Source organism: Eubalaena glacialis, chromosome 20 (assembly GCF_028564815.1).
Source record: "Eubalaena glacialis isolate mEubGla1 chromosome 20, mEubGla1.1.hap2.+ XY, whole genome shotgun sequence".
NCBI lineage: Eukaryota > Metazoa > Chordata > Mammalia > Artiodactyla > Balaenidae > Eubalaena > Eubalaena glacialis.
The window spans coordinates 32,170,352-32,187,379 of record NC_083735.1 but is presented as its reverse complement, the minus strand read 5'-3'; the positions used below and the strand labels follow the sequence as shown (position 1 = coordinate 32,187,379).

The 17,028-nt window shown below is 35.9% G+C and overlaps 1 protein-coding gene across 1 annotated transcript in view; it reads left to right on the top strand.

Annotated features, from left to right (window-relative positions):
• ADAM32 (ADAM metallopeptidase domain 32) overlaps nucleotides 1-17,028 on the top strand; it is a 170,423-nt gene that overhangs the window by 131,203 nt on the left and 22,192 nt on the right. Inside the window, exons 15-17 of the mRNA XM_061177368.1 lie at nucleotides 3,083-3,188; nucleotides 3,547-3,727; nucleotides 7,502-7,585. Of these exons, the coding sequence (XP_061033351.1) occupies nucleotides 3,083-3,188; nucleotides 3,547-3,727; nucleotides 7,502-7,585 (371 nt within the window). The remainder of the gene's footprint in view (nucleotides 1-3,082; nucleotides 3,189-3,546; nucleotides 3,728-7,501; nucleotides 7,586-17,028) is intronic.

The window sequence follows — 17,028 nt, the reverse complement described above, 5'->3', positions numbered from 1 at the left end:
CAACAACAAACAGAGTGATAGGAAAAAGACTGATGATGAAGGTGAGGCTGTTCAGACAGGGTGTTCAGAGATGGTTTCTGTGTGGAAGTGAAATTTGAGTAGAAACTCTAATATTAAGAAGAAGTCAGCCAAAAGATGATCTTAGGAAAGAGCATTTTGGGCAGAGAAATGCAGCAAATGTTATGGTTCTGAGTTAGGAATGAATTTGGTGAGTTCAAGGATGAAAAGAAGGGCAGTGTGGCTGAAAGGTAGTGAACCAGGCTGAGTAAGGACCATGGCAAGAAAATTGGATTTTATTCTTAATGTAACGGGAAACCACTAGAGATATTTAAGTAAGAGGCTGATGTATTTTTATTTTTAAAAAAGATCACTCTGACTTACGATATGGAGAATGTACTATGGAGACTGGAAGTGGGGAGTCGTTTAGAAGCTATGGTAGCATATTAGAAGAGAACTGATGATAGCACAGGCTAGAGTGGTGGCTGTGCAGAAGATGAGAAGTGGTCATGCTCAGGCTGTATTTAGGGGCAGTGTCCGTAATACTTGGATTAGATGGTGGAGGCAGGTAGTGAGGGGGGAAAAAAGAAATCAAGAATTCTTCCTAAGTTTTGGCCTGAACATTGGTTGACTAATGGTCCTATAAAGAAGCCTAGGGTGTAAAACAGAATTTGGTTTTAGGATATGTTAAGTTGCAAATGCCTATTAGTCATGAGATGAGGTGAGAAAGATGTCAGGTTATGAAAGGTAAAACTTTAGCTAACATTTCAGTGGCTCCCTTTATTACAATTGAGATGGGGTGGCCTTCTAGTCCATCTAACTGGAAACGTAAACTAGTCGTCTCTAATAGTGGTCAAGGGAGTATAACCTCAGACTCCCTACTCTGCAGTGCTATTTATGAGTCTTGCCTAAATTACTTGCAATAGTTTGCCAGCACCCACATTTACCGACCTAGTACCAGCCATGCACATCTGTCTATGAAAGTCCATCTACTATTTTGTGGTACCTCATAGCATTTGATAATAGGTTAGAGGGAATCTAAATACACTATTTGGACTATGGAAGGGCAAATTCTCTTACTTTGTAGACTTGGTCAGTATACTGGATTTAAGGAAATATTTGACATGTGATTTCACATTTTCAAAGTGTTGCCCTTTTGGTGTTTCCATATCACCTTGGAAAACCCAGACTGAGCTGAGAGAAAGTCCCTAACACTAATGAGAGAGGGTATTCAAGGGAGAAATTAAATACAGGGCTCATTGGTACCTTTAGAAGCACTATTTGAATGAGTAAAAATTGGCCTGGATGAAGAGCATTCCTAACCTGGTATTCTCAGATTCACAACTGAGCTAATAAACATTGTGAATACTCAGAAATACCATTACCTGTCCTCACGGTACGTATACAAGCACCTTTGATGGACCAATGTTTAAAAATGGTGGAAAGAGATAGAATTAGGAGAAGGTAAAAAATTAAAGGGAATAGTGGGGAAAATGTAAATCATAGAAAGAGCTGGTAAATAGGAGAAGCCTTCTTAATCTCAAAAGAAAATGGAGAAGGATTAGATGGGAATTAAGAGTGACTAAATATGGGACTTCCCTGGTGGCGCAGTGGTTGAAAATCCGCCTGCCAATGCAGGAGACACAGGTTCGAGCCCTGGTCCAGGAAGATCCCACGTGCTGTGCAGCAACTAAGCCCATGCGCCACAACTACTGAGCCTGCGCTCTACAGCCTGCGAGCCTAGAGCCCGTGCTCTGCAACAAGAGAAGCCACCGCAATGAGAAGCCCACGCACCGCAGTGAAGAGTAGCCCCCGCTTGCCACAACTAGAGAAAGCCCATGTACAGCAACGAAGACCCAACGCAACCAAAAATAAATAAATAAATTAATTAATTTAAAAAAAGAGTGACTAAATAAACATCATCTTAATTAAGTTTCGTAACAATCCACTGAGGTAGATATTATTACCTACTTTTATATTTTATAGATGGGCAGTTAGACTTAGCGAGGTTCATTTTGGAGAAGGTAACTGTGCTAGGTGGAATTCTAAGATGGCCCCCAATATTCTTCTGGTGTACATTTCTTGGATAAACCCCTCTCTGAGATGGGGGAGAACCAGTGAATATATGATGGAATATCATTCCTATGATTAGATTATATAGTAAATATGAAGGAATTTTAAAGATGTAATTAAGGTCCATAATTAGTCAACTTTGAATTAATTAAAAGGGAGATCATTCTGAGTGGGGCCTCACCTAATAATGTGAGCCTTTAGAAGTTGGAAGATGTCAGAAGATTCTCTTGCTGGCTTGGCAGAAATAAGCTGCCATTGTTGTGAGAGGGCCATGTGACTAGGACCTGAGGGGCCAAGAGCAATCCCTGGCAGATAGTAAGACAATGGAGCAATGGGTGCAAAAAAATGAATTCTTCCAATGACCAGTGAGATTGGAAGAGGACTCCACCCTCAAATGAGACTGTAACCCCAGCCAAGAACTTTATTTCAGCCTAGTGAGACCCTGCACAGAGAACCTGCTTGTGCTTTGCCAGGCTCCTGACTTACAGAAACTGTGACGTGGGTGTTGTTTTAAGGTGCCAATATATTGGTAATTTTTTACACAATGATAAAAAAACTAATATAGTAATGAAGGAAAAATAGGTAAATTTATAGTTTGGCAGTTTTGGTCCCTTCACTTCAGACTTTCTGAAGATACGAGGTTTCTTTAATGAGATTTTTTTATACACCTGGCTTTTTATAAATTCCTACTCAGAATCTAGGAGAACAAGTATAGTTTTCTCTCTCTTGTCTTCTTTCACAGAGCCCTCTCAAGGTTTACACTTCTATAGCTCTCCCCTATCCTCATAATATCTTTTGTGATGGAAATGACTGAAAATGAAGTAAAAGGAGAAATAACCATGAGCGTTACTTTTCACTTTAATCATTTCTCTTTTCTTACAACGTCACTAGGAAACTTTTGAATAGATGATAATGATAGAGAAAAAAGCATAAGAAACATAAATATATGAGGAAATTGAGGAAGATGGAAAAAAAGGAAGTTTTAATCCAAATATATTTCTAACTTTGACAGGTTCAAAAAATGCTCCATTTGCCTGCTATGAAGAAATACAGTCTCAAACTGATAGGTTTGGGAACTGTGGTAGAGAAGGAAGCAGATATAAATTTTGTGCATGGAGGTATGCTATGCAAATATTAAAGATACTTCTCTTATGTTCTATAAGATTCTGTTTTTAGTTTTTCTCTATATATGTCATTCATTCCAGTGGTTTCAAGTATCACATGTGTATGGGAGTAAATCTGAAATCAAAATCTCTAGCCTTGGCATCTTTCTTGTGTTACAGGCTTATTAAGCCTGTATCAATGGCTTTCCTTTTTACTTTAAATGTTAGCAATAAAGTGTTACATTTTCCTTAGATATACTGCCGTAAATCTAAAACCATTGTTTATTTTTACTTTTTTGTCAAAGAAAGCAATCTGATGCATTCCTAATAAATGCCTAATGCATAATAATCATATAATTTATTATGTTTGCAGGAATCTTATATGTGGCAGATTAATTTGTACCTACCCCTTTCAAACTCCTTTCCTTCGAGACGGTGCTTCTGTGATTTACGCTTTTGTACGAAATACTGTATGTATAACTATGCATTACACGACGACGGGTAGAGAAGATCCAATGATGGTCAAAAATGGCTCTATTTGTGATACTGGGAGGGTAAATGACTTAAAATCTATTTTTAAAAATCTAGTTTTATTAATTCCTTTAATAAATATTGCAGTTAATTACTAGTGCTTTGTAAACTTAAATATTTGGTTAAGGAGAAAATGAATAAGCTTCAATTGGTCTCTGAGGGAAATGAGAGTTGTTTGATCCCCGTTAGAATTTCATTGTTGTGAGCAAGGAAAATCCAAGTGTTCTGGGGCTGGAGTGGGGAAGAGAGAAATCTTGGGAATACTTGTACTTGTAGTTAAATATTCCATAACATGGAAATTCACTTTTCTTCTTGGAGAAGAAAGAAGAAATCCCACTTAGTGTAATATACGTCTCTTTGCAGCCCAGTAGATAAGAGCACAACTTAGATGGGGCTGCTAAGAATCAGTCTTCACCTCTTAGTTTTGGACATTTTGCAAGTTACCTAACCAGTCTGAGATATCACAACTGTATGTAAAGTGGGGATAATAATAACATTTACTCTATAGAGTTATTGCAAAGATTAAATGAGATAATAGTATAAAGTGCTTAGCACAATGCCCAGCACATAATAAGAGCTAAATATAGGTTGGCTATTATTATTTATTGTTATTATAATTTGTTATCTATGAGACCAACCAGCCAAATCTGGAGAAAACAGAGAGGGAATAAATTTACTTCAAAATCTCTACGTTCTAAAAGGAGTTGTTAGACACACCACAGAGGCCAAGAACTAATGAGAAGACTGAACACATTAAAGGCTTAAAAGGGTTAGGGTGTTGGGGTTTAGAAAGGGTTTTGTGAGGCCATTTCTCTGAAGAGTGTTGTGATTTCATGTTTGAAAGGAAATCATTTTCACATACATTATTTCATTTTAACCTTGAAACAAATCTCAAATAGTTTAGAAAAAGTATTATTGTACTCATTTAAGAAAACTGCAACTTAGGGAAGTTGATATTGCTAGAAATAAGGGAGTTGGGAATATATCCTTAATCCTCTGATTATTATACTTTATACTTAAAAGAATTAATATTTGGATGTTTAATACATTCCATAATAGAATGTTAGATATCTGTAGTATATTTTAATGAAAACTTCTAATATCTTTCTTAGGAACTCGAATAATAGCGCATATTTAGTGAAAACTCCTGATTATTGAATTGATTTTCTTTCTATGCAAACTTTCGATATGTGCAGTAATACAGAATATTATTTAAACTGTGCTCTTAGGGATGGTTTTGTTAGATTTCAGGCTATTGTAATTAAAAGTGATTTTTTGATTATGATTTTTTTTATGTCAGTCTTGTTTCATTTGTTTCTCCCATTTCCCTGCCCTGAACATTTTTTTGGACTGTTTTTAAAGAACAATTTTAGATTCACAACAAAACGGAAAGGATGTTAGGGGGATTTCCTACATGCCCTCTTGGCCCCACACAGGCATGTCTTCCCCATTACTAACATCGCCCACCAGTGTGGTACAGTTGTTACAATTGATCAACCTACATTGACACATGCTTATCACACAAAGAAAATAGTTTACGTAAAGCTGTTGTACATCCTATTAGTTTCTGACCTATATTATTTTCCTTCTCTCTTAAGAACTTCTTTTAACATGTCTTGCAAGACAGCTCTCTTAGTGAAAAATTCCCTCCATTTTTGTGTGTCTGAACAGCCTTTATCTCTCTTTCACTTTTGAAGGATAATTTTGCGGTATATAGAATTCTAGGTTGGGGATTTTTTTCTGTCAATACTTTAAATATTTTGCTCCACTCTTCTGACTGCCTGGTTTCTGAGGAGAAGTCAGATGTAATTCTTATCTTTGTTAATCTATAGGTAAGGCTTTAAAAAATTTTTTTGCTTTTTTCAGGATTTATTCTTTGATTTTCTGTTTGAACACAATATGCCTAGGTGTAGGGGTTTGTTAGTTTGTTTGTTTGTTTGGCATTTATCCTGCTTATTGTTATCTGAGATTCCTGGAACTGTGGTTTGGTGTCTGACATTAATTTGGGGGAAATCCTTAGTCATTATTGTTTCAAATATTTCTTCTGTTCCTTTTTCTTTTTCTTCTGGCATTTCCATTACATATATGTTATACCTTTTGTAGTTGTCCCACAGTCCTTGGATATTCTGTGTTATTTTTTTGTCTGTGTTCTTTTTGCTTTTTCATTTTCAAGGATTCTATTGATATATCCTCTAGCTCAGAGTCTTCCCTCAGCTATGTCCAGTGTACTAATAAGCCCATTAAAGGCATTTATTCATTTTTGTTACAGTGGTTTTTTTTTTCCATTCCAGCATTTATTTTTATTTTTTTCTTAGGATTGCTGTCTCTCTGCTTCCATCTCCCATCTGTTCTTGCATACTGTCTACTTCATCTATTAGAGCCCTTAGCATATTAATCATAGTTGTTTTAAACTCCTGGTCTGATAATTTCAGTATCCCTGACATGTATGGTTCTGATACTTTCTCTGTTTTTCCAATTGTGTTTTTTAGCTTTTAGTATAACCTTATCTGTTTTCTTGAGAGCTGGACCTGATGAACCAGATAAAAGAACTGCTGTAAATAGACCTTTAGAAATGTGGTGGTGAGGTGTTGTGGGAAGGGGAAGTGTTCTTTAGTCCTATGAACAGGTCTGAGTCTTTCAGTGAACCTGTGCCTCTGGACTGTGAACTTCACAAGTGTTTCTCATGTTTTTTCTCCTCCCTTAGATGGGACAGGATGGCTGGAGTGGGCTGGAGTTGGGTATTTCTCTTCTTACACATGGAAGGTTAGAGCTGACTGAAATTGGGTATTTCCCTTCCCCCAGATCAGTTAGGATCTGATAAAACACCACCAGATTAGGCTCTAGTTAAGTAGTTTCTCCTGAGGGCAAGCTTGTTAAGAACAGAGTGCTCTGGCTACTTCAGAATGGTTGCTTTTCCCCTCCTCCTGCCAGAATGCAAGAAATTTTTTTCTCTAATATTTACTGTGAGAACCCGGTTGAGCTCCTGGATGTACATCTCACAAAACTGTGGGGCTCTCCTGGAGTTCCTAACTCTCAGAGGTGTCTGTATTGAGCCTCCAGCAATTCATCAATTACAGTTCACACTTTCCTACCCTGGCACGGGTACCTGAGGAGGTTTCCGCTTGTGAATCTTTTCTCTGGTAAGCTGTGACTCCCTGTGTTCACTTGTCTGTCTCTCCAATTTGGGGGCAGTGGTTTGCCCCCAAATCACTTCTTTTATGGATCCTAAAAGAGTTGTTGCTTCTTCAGTCTGTTCAACTTTTTACTTGTTGTTAGGGTGGAGTGGCAACTTCCAAACTCCTTAAATGGGGAACCGAATACCAGAAGCCTGAATCATTTCTTTAAAATTTATTTTAAAAAATAGACTTTATTTTTTAGGGAAGTTTTAGGTTCACATCAAAAGTTGCAGAAAATACAGGGAGTTCCTATAACCACTTACCCCACAGAAGTGCAGCCACCTACACTATCCACAATCCTACACTATTACATCATCCTCACCCAAAGTCCATAGTTTACATTAGACTTATCGGAAAAATCCCCAAATATTTGTAGCTTACACTACACGTTTCTAAATAACACTTATGCCAAAGGAGAAATCTCAAGAGAAATTGAAAAATATTTTTAATTAAATGAAAATACAACATATAAAAATTTGTGGATTACAGCAAAAGCAGTACTTAATGGAAATTTACTGCATTGAATGGCTGTGGTCTTATGTTATAAAATTACTGATGGTAATGTTACAATAACTGGACTCCTCTAACTCAGAAAAAAATTTTTTATGTGTTTTTCTTTAGATTTGTGTAAATCGTGAATGTGTAGAATCAAGGATACTTGCAGACAGATCATATAATTGTTCACTAAAGTGCAATGGACATGGAGTAAGTAAGCACATGATTCATGTTTTCCCAGTTCACCTCTCTTGGACACTTTTCAGCATCATTTGTTAATTTATTCAACGTTTATTGGGTTCCTACTGTGTGCTAGGACATGTTGTATCTACTTAAAATGTGGGGCTGAATTGGGTTACTAAATTTGTAGCCATATGTTTTAGAGGACATTGTACAGAATTAAATTGCTGATGACTCTAACAAATTTATTATTACAGTTGGGCACTTTTCAGAGGTATTAAATATTCCAGTAAATACATTAACCTGTTCGTTACACGAAGATAATTAAGCTAAAGTGTGTGTGTTATAGGGTGAGGGAAAATTATTGGTTTTATCCCTCATTTTGTAATAGACTTTTTTTTTTTTTTCCCAATGAGACCAATTTACTTCCCATACCAAAAAAGTAAAAGTGCAGTGGATAGAAGGTTGGATTGTCGATCTCAAGTGATAGTAGAACACCCCTATTTTATTTTTTTTCATTTTTTTAAAAAATTGGAGTATAGTTGATTTACAATGTTGTGTTAGTTTCAGGTGTACAGCAAAGTGGATCAGTTATACATATACATATATCTGTTCTTTTTTAGATTTTTTTCCCATATAGGTTATTATAGAATACTGAGTAGAGTTCCCTGTGCTATACAGTAAGTCCTTATTAGTTATCTATTTTATATACAGTAGTGTGTATATGTTAATCCCAAATACTTAATTTATCCCTCCCCCACCTCCTTTCGCCTTTGGTAACCATAAGTTTGTTTTCTACATCTGTGACTCTTTCTGTTTTGTAAATAAGTTCATTTGTACCATTTTTCAGATTCCACACATAGGCAATATCATATGATATTTGTCTTTCTCTCTCTGACTTACTTCACTTAGTATGATAATCCCTAGGTCCACCCATGTTGCTGCAAATGGCATTATTTCATTCTTTATTATGGCTGAGGAATATTCCATTGTATATGTGTACCACATCTTCTTTACCCACTCCACTGTTGATGGACATTTAGGTTGCTTCCATGTCTTTGCTACTGTAAATAGTGCTGCAGTGAATATTGGGCTGCATGTATTTTTTCTTTCTTTTTAAAACTTTTAATTTTATATTGGAATATAGTTGATTAACAATGTTGTGTTAGTTTCAGATGTACAACAAAGTGATTCAGTCACACATATACATGTACCTATTCTTTTTCAAATTATTTTCCCATTTAGGTTGTTACCTAATATTGAGCAGAGTTCCCTGTGCTATACAGTAGGTCCTTGTTGGTTATCCATTTTAAATATAGCAGTGTGTACATGTCAATCCCCAACTGCCTAACTATCCCTTCTCCCCACCCTTCCACCCCGGTAACCATAAGTTCATTCTCTAAGTCTGTGAGTGTTTCTGTTTTATAAATAAGTTCATTTGTATCATTTCTTTTTAGATTCTGCATATAAGCAATATCATATTTCTCTTTCTCTGTCTGACTTACTTCACTCAGCATGACAGTCTCTAGGTCCATCCATGTTGCTGCAAATGGCATTATTTCATTCCTTTTAATGGCTGAGTAATATTCCATTGTATATATGTACCACATCTTCTTTATCTACTCCTCTGTTGATGGACATTTAGGTTGCTTCCATGTCTTGGCTATTGTAAATAGTGCTGCAGTGAACACTGGGGCGCATGTATCCTTTCGGACCATGTTTTTCTCCAGATATATGTCCAAGAGTGGGATTGCAGGATTGTATGGTAGCTCTATTTTTAGCTTTTTAAGGAACCTCCATACTGTTCTCCATAGCGGCTGCACCAATTTACATTGACACCAAAAGTGTAGGAGGGTTCCCTTCTCTCCACACCCTCTGCAGCATTTATTATTTGTGTATTTTTTTGATGATAGCCATTTTGCCTGGTTTGAGGTGATGTCTCTTTGTAGTTTTGATTTGCATTTCTCTAATAATTAGTGATGTTGAACTTCTTTTCATGTGCCTCTTGGCCATCTGTATGTTGTCTTTGGAGAAATGTCTATTTAGGTCTTTGGCCCATGTTTTGATTGGGTTGTTTTCTTTTGATGATATTAAGTCTTACGAGCTGGTTGTAAATTTTGGAGACTAATCCCTTGTTGGTCACATCATTGCCAAATATTTGCTCCCATTCTATGGGTTGTCTTTTTGTTTTGTTTATGGTGTCCTTTGCTGTGCAAAAGCTTTTGAGCTTAATTAGGTCCCATTTGTTTATTTTTGTTTTTATTTCCATTCCTCTGGGAGACCGATCGAAAAAGATATTGCTTTGATTTATGTCAGAGAGTGTTCCGCCTATGTTTTCTTTTAAGAGTTTTACAGTGTCCTCTCTCACATTTAGGTCTAATCCATTTTGAGCTTATTTTTGTGTATGGTGTTAAAGAATGTTCTAATTTCATTTTTTTACACGTAGCTGTCCAGTTTTCACAGCACCATTTACTGAAGTGACTGTTTTTCCTCTATTGTATAGTCTTGCCTCCTTTGTTGCAAATTAATTGACCATAGGTGCATGGGTTTATTTCTGGGCTTTCTGTCCTGTTCCATTGATCTATAAGTCTGTCATTGTGCCAGTACCATACTGTTTTGATGACTGTAGCTTTATAGTATAGTCTGAAGTCAGGGAGCTGATTCCTCCATCTTTGTTTTTCTTTCTCAAGGTTGCTTTGGCTCTCCAGGGTCTTTGTGTTTCCATACAGATTTTAAGATATTTTTTGTTGTTCTAGGTCTGCAAAACATGCCATTGGTATTTTGATAGGGATTGCACTGAGTCTGTAGATCGCCTTGGGTAGTATAGTCATTTTGACAATATTTATTCTTCCAATCAAAGAACATGGTATATCTTTCCATCTGTTTGTATCATATTCGATTTCGTGCATCAGCGTCTTACAGTTTTCGGAGTACAGGTCGTTTGCCTCCTTAGGTAGGTTTACTCCCAGGTATTTTATTCTTTTTGATGTGATGGTTAATGGAATTGTTTCCTTATTTTCTCTTTCTGGTCTTTTGTTGTTAGTGTATAGAAATGCAACAGATTTCTATGTATTAATTTTGTATCCTGCAGCTTTACTGAATTCATTGATGAACTCTAGTAGTTTTCTGGTAGCACCTTCAGGATTTTCTATGTATGGTACCATATCATCTGCAAATAGTGACAGTTTTACTTCTTCTCTTCCAATTTGTATTCCTTTTATTTCATTTTCTTCTCTGATTGCTATGGTTAGGACTTCCAAAATTATGTTGAACAATAGTGGTGAGAGTGGACATCCTTGTCTTATTCCTTATCTTAGAGGAAATGCTTTCAGCTTTTCACCATTGAGTATGATGTTAGCTGTGGGCTTGTCATATATTGCCTTTATTATGTTCAGGTATATTCCCTCTATGCCCACATCCTGAAGAGTTTTTATCATAAATGGGTGTTGAATTTTGTCAAAGGCTTTTTCTGGATCTATTGAGACGATCATATAGTTTTTATTCTTCCATTTGCTAATGTGGTGTATCACACTGATTGATTTGTGGATACTGAAAAATCCTTTCATCCCTGGGATATATCCCACTTGATCATGGTATATGATTCTTTGAATGTTTTGTTGGATTTGATTTACTAGTATTTTATTGAGGATTTTTGCATCTATGTTCATCAGTGATATTGGCCTGTAATTTTCTTTTTATGTGATATCTTTTTCTGGTTTTGGTATTGGGGTGATGGTGCCCTCACAGAATGAGTTTGGGAGTCTTCCTTCCTCTGCAGTTTTCTGGAAGAGTTTCAGAGAGTAGGTGTTGACTATTCTCTAAATGTTTGGTAGAATTTGCCTGTGAAGCCATCTGGTCCTGGACTTCTGTTTGTTGGGAGTTTTTTACTTACAGTTTCAATTTTAGAACTTATGATTGGTCTGTTCATATTTTCTATTTCTTCCTGGTACAGTCTTGTCCATTTCTTCTAGGTTTTCCATTTTATTGGCCTGTATAGTCTCTTATGATCCTTTGTATTTCTGTGGTGTCAGTTGTAACTTCTTTCTCTTTTCTAATTTTATTGATTTGAGACCTCTCCTTATTTTTTTCCTTTCCTTGATGAGTCTGGCTAAAGGTTTATCAATTTTGTTTATCTTTTCAAAGAACCAGCTTTTAGTTTCATAGATATTTTCTATTGTCTCTTTGTTCTGATTTCATTTATTTCTGCTCTGATCTTCATGATTTATTTCTTTCTACTAACTTTGGGTTTTGTTTCTTCTCCTTTCTCTAGTTGCTTTAGGTGTAAGGTTAGGTTGCTTACTTGAGATTTTTTTTCCCTGCTGTATGACTGTATTGCTATAAACTTTCAATATTTAGTTTTATGAGCTGTTTGTATATTTTGGAAATTAAGCCCTTGTTGGTCACATGGTTTGCAGATATTTTCTCCCATTCTGTAGGTTTTCTTTTCATTTTGTTGATGGTTTCTTTTGCTGTGCAAAAGCTTCTAAGTTTGATTAGGTTTCATTTGTTTATTTTGTTTCTATTTCTATTGTCTTGGGAGACTGACCTAAGAAAACATTGGTACGCTTTATGTCAGAGAATGTTTTGCCTGTGATCTCTTCTAGGCTTATGTTTAAGTGTTTAAGGCATTTCAAGTTTAATTTTTTTATGGTTTGAGGCTGTGTTCTAACTTCATTCATTACATGAAGCTGTCCAACTTTCCCAGCACCACTTGCTGAAGAGACTGTCTTTTTTCCCATGGTATATTCTTGCCTCCTTTGTCAAAGATTAATTGACTGTAACTGTGTAGGTTTATTTCTGGGCTGCCTATTCTGTTGCATTGATTGATATATCTGTTTTTGTGCCAATTCCACACTGTTTTGATTACTGTGGCTTGGTAATATTGTCTGAAGTCTGGGAGGGTTATGCCTCCCGCTTTGTTCTTTTTCCTTAGGGTTGCTTTGGCAATTCTGGGTCTTTTATGGTTCCTTATAAATTTTAGGATTATTTGTATTTTCTTAATATATGCATTTATTGCTATAAATTTCTAAGAGCTGCTTTTACAGAACCCCAGTTTTTATCTGTGTTGTTTCCATTTTTATTTGTTTTGAGATTTTAAAATGTCCTTTTTAATTTCTTTCTTGACCTATTGGTTGTTCAGGAGTGTGTTGTTTAATTTCTACATGTTTGTGAATTTTCCAGCTTTCCTGCTGTTGATTTCTAGTTTCATATCGTGTTGGTCAAGTAGATACTTTGTATGTTTTCAATTTTCTTAAATTTGCTAAAATTTGTATTGTGGCTTATTATATGACCTATCCTTGGTAATGTTCCATGTACACTTGAGAAGAATATGTATTCTGCTGCTCTTGGGTGGAATGTTCTATATATATCTGTTAGGTCGATTTGGTATAAAGTATAGCTCAGGTCCAGCATTTCTTTGTGATTTTTTGTCTGGATTATCTTTCCGTTGTTGAAAGTGGAGTATTGAAGTGTCTTACTATTATTGTCTTGTTGTCAATTTCTCCTTTCAGTATTTGCTTAGTATATTAGGTGCTCTGATGTTGGGTGTGTATATTCACAATTGTTATATCTTGCAGAGTTGACCACTTTATAATTATATAATGATCTTCTTTTTGTCTTGTTACCATTTTTTGGCTTAAAACCTTTTTTTGTCTGATATAAGTATAGCTACCCCCTCTTTCTTTTGGGTTCCATTTACATATTTTTACATCTCTTTACTTGGAGGCTATGTGAGTCTCTTGAAGGCAGACTTAGTTGGGTCTTGTTTTTTTATCCATTCAGCCACTCTGACCTTTGATTGATTAATTAATTTCATGTATTAGGGTAACTATTGATATGTAAGTACTTAGTAATGCCATCTCTTTCATTACTTTTTGGCTGGTTTTTTTGTTGTTTGTTTGTTTTAGTTCCCTTATTCTTTTTTTCCTTCTCTTTTTGCCTACCTTTATGAATTCATGATTTTCCATGGTGGTATGCTATGATTGCCCTCTGTTTATCCTTTATGAATCTACTATAGGTTTTTGCTTCGTGGTTACCATGAGGTTTACATAAAGCATCTTATAGATAAAACAGTCCATTTTAAGCTGATTGTAACTTAACTTTGATCACACACAAAAGCTCTACCCTACTATCTCCCTCTTTTTTGTTTTTGATGTCATAATTTACCTCTTTTCATATTGTGCATGCATTAGCAAATTATAGTGATTATAGTTATTTTAATACTTTTTCCCTTTAACCTGTATACTATTGTTCAGTAGTTAACACACCATTCCCTTACAGATTTAGTTTTTAAAATCTGTGTATTTACCTGTATGAGTGTGTTGTATGTTTTCATGTTACTAATTATCATCTTTTTATTTCAGGTGGAAGAAATTCTTTAAGCATTTCTTGTAAGGCAGGTATAGTGGTGATGAATTTCCTCAGTTCTTGTTTGTCTCGGAGAGTTTTTATTTCTCTTTTACTTTTGAAGGATATGTTTGCCAGTTAAAGTATTCTTGACTGACCTTTTTATTCTTTCGACACACTGAATATATCATTTTATTCTGTCCTGGCCTATACCTACTGGGTTTCTATTTGTAGATTACAATAATTTTTTTTCTCTTGCTTTTTTTTATGATTCTCTCTTTGTCTTTGATTTCTGTCAATGTAATTATAATACATCTTGGAGAAGGTCATTTTGCATTGAGATAATGGAGTGATCTATTCGCTTTGTGACTGGATGTTTCAGTCTCTCCCAGGTTTGGGAAGTTCTCAGCTATTATTTTTTTAAATAGACTTTCTGCCCCCTTTCCTCTCTTTTTCCTTTTGGAACTCCAATTATTCTAATATCTGTATGTTTGATGGTTTCCCATAGATCACATATGATTTGTTTTCTCTTTTTCAGTATTTTTTCTTTCGCTACACTGACTGGGTTATTTAAAAATTCCTGTCCTTTAGATCACCAGTTCTATCTTCTGTTTGGTCTATTCTGCTGTAGATGACCTATTGCATTTTTCTTTTTATTTATTTAATACTTCATCTCTAGAATTTCTTTTTGGTCCTTTTTTATCGTTCCTACCTCTTTGTTAAATTTCTCATTTTATCCACGTGTTTATCCTGATTTTATTGACTTGTATGTCCGTTGATTCTTGTAGGCAGTTGAGTTTGTAAAAACAGCTAGTTTGAATTCTTTATCAGCTAAATTGCTAAATTCTGTATCTTTGTGTTCAGTTACTGGAGTATTACTGTTATCTTTTGGTAATGACATACTTCCTTGATTCTTTATATTCCTTGCAGTTTTGCATTGCTTTTTTTATATTTGAAATAGTAGTCACCTCCTTAAATCTTTACTAGTTGTCTTCAGGTGGGAGATTTTATTCACTGGTCTTGCTTATGTCTAGGTCTTTCTCTAACTTTATGGATATCTCTGCTCCACATTTCGTGTTCCATTTTGTGGCAGAGTTTTAAGTTTGTGTGTCTTCTATGGTTCTTAAAAACTCACTAAACCAGCTGCTGGAAACCTCTCTTTTGTTTTCCAGAAGGTGTGCTACAGCTCATGTTTGTGCTTTCTCCTTTGCCCAAGGACACTGGCCTGATTTTCTGAGGGCACCCCATGTCTACCAGAGCTTGCTTTTGCCACTGAACTCAAATGTGCATACAAAGAGTGGCCAAAAAGTGGGGGGAGTTGTTGGTTTAGCACTTGGGGCATTGGAGGTGCCTGTGGGTCAGGTGGTGGTGGGATCCTTGGGTGAAGTTCTCCCAGCACCTCATGGACAGGCTTTCTGCTGGAGTACTGAAAGCATTCATCAGGAACCATGTCCCTTTAATGCCCTTTGATATTCTTATCTGCCTCTTTCCTGGTATCTGTCCCCCAGTCATAGACGTGCTGTCTCGGTACTCTGGGTGCTATGGGAAAGAAATAGATTTCTCCAGCTATGTCCTGTATAGCTGGGTTAGCTTTGCACTCACTCACTGCTTTGCCTTTCCCCTGAGAGGTCACTGCTGTCTAGTTCAGCCCCATGCTGTGTCACATTGAGGGAGGGGTGGTGCTGGTAAGGTTACTCTCACCCTTTCCAATGTATCCAAACTTATTTATTTATATATTTGCTCCAGAGGAATTCAGGCATCTATTACCAGGAAGGTCGGACTTCTGCAAGGCTCTCTTGTCTATGAGTGTCTGCCCGAGTCAGCACTCTCCAAGTTTTCCCTGACTACAACCAAGAGAGGCTGAGGCCTATTCACTGGCTCCTGCTTCTTCCACAGCTTATACTGTGGTCTGTCTGCCTATTACTTGATGCACAGGTGGGAAAGACTCCTCCTGGGTCCCTTGGTGTATGGTGCTTGATCCTACAACTTCCACAGAGGTGCTTTTGTTCATAGATGGATGCCAAAATTTAGTTGTTGAACAGAGGAGCCAAAAAGAGAGAAATATTATGCAACCATGATGCTATCATTACTCCCAAAGTCAGTTTTATTTCTTCCTTTCCAATCTATGTACTTTTTATTTTCTCATCTTTTCTTCCAATATGATGTTAAAAAGGAATGGTGAGAGGAGACTTCCTTGCTTTGTTCCCGATCTTAACAAGAAGGCTTCTAATCTTACCATTAAGCATAATGTTATTGTAGGTTTTTTTTTTAAAGATATTCTTTAGCAAGTTGAGGAAGTTTCTTCTATTAACAGCTTTCTGATGGTCTTTTATCATAAATGGCTATTCAATTTTGTCATATAATTTTCTGTAACTGTGGTATGATCATGTGATTTTTATTCTTTAGCCTGTTGGTTTATGATGGATTACATTAACTGATTTTCCAAATGTTGAACAATTCTTCCATACTTGAGACAAAATTCTCTTGGTTGTGGTGTATATTTCTTATACGTTGTTGGAATTGATTTGCTAATATTTTGTTGAAGATTTTTGCATCTTCGTTCATGAGAGATACTGGTCTGTAGTTTTCTTTTCTTGTAAGGTCTTTGTCTGTGTTTTGTACTAGGGTAATGCTGGCCTATAAAATGTGTTAAGAAGTATTCACTCTACTTCTAACTTCTGAAAGAAATTGTAGAGAATTAGTATGATTTCTTTCTTAAATATTTGGTAGAATTCACCAGAAAATCCAGCTGGACCAATGCTTTTTGTTATGGAAGGTTATTAATTATTGATTCAATTTATTTAATAAATGTAGGCTATTCATATTGTTTATTTTTGTGTGAATTTTGTCATATTTTGTCTTTCAAGGACTTGGTTTATTTCATCAGTGTTATCAAATTTGTTGGCATAGAGTTTTTGATATTATCCCTTTATTATCTTTTTAATGTCCATGGGATCTGTAGTGATGTCCCCTCTTTCATGTCTGATATTAGTAATTTGTGTCTTCTCTCTTTTTTCTTAGCCCTGTTAGAATCGTCTCCATTTTATTGATCTTTTCAGAGAATCCACATTTGGTTTTGTTGATTTTCTCTATTGATTTTCTGTTTTCAAGTTCATTGATTTCTGCTC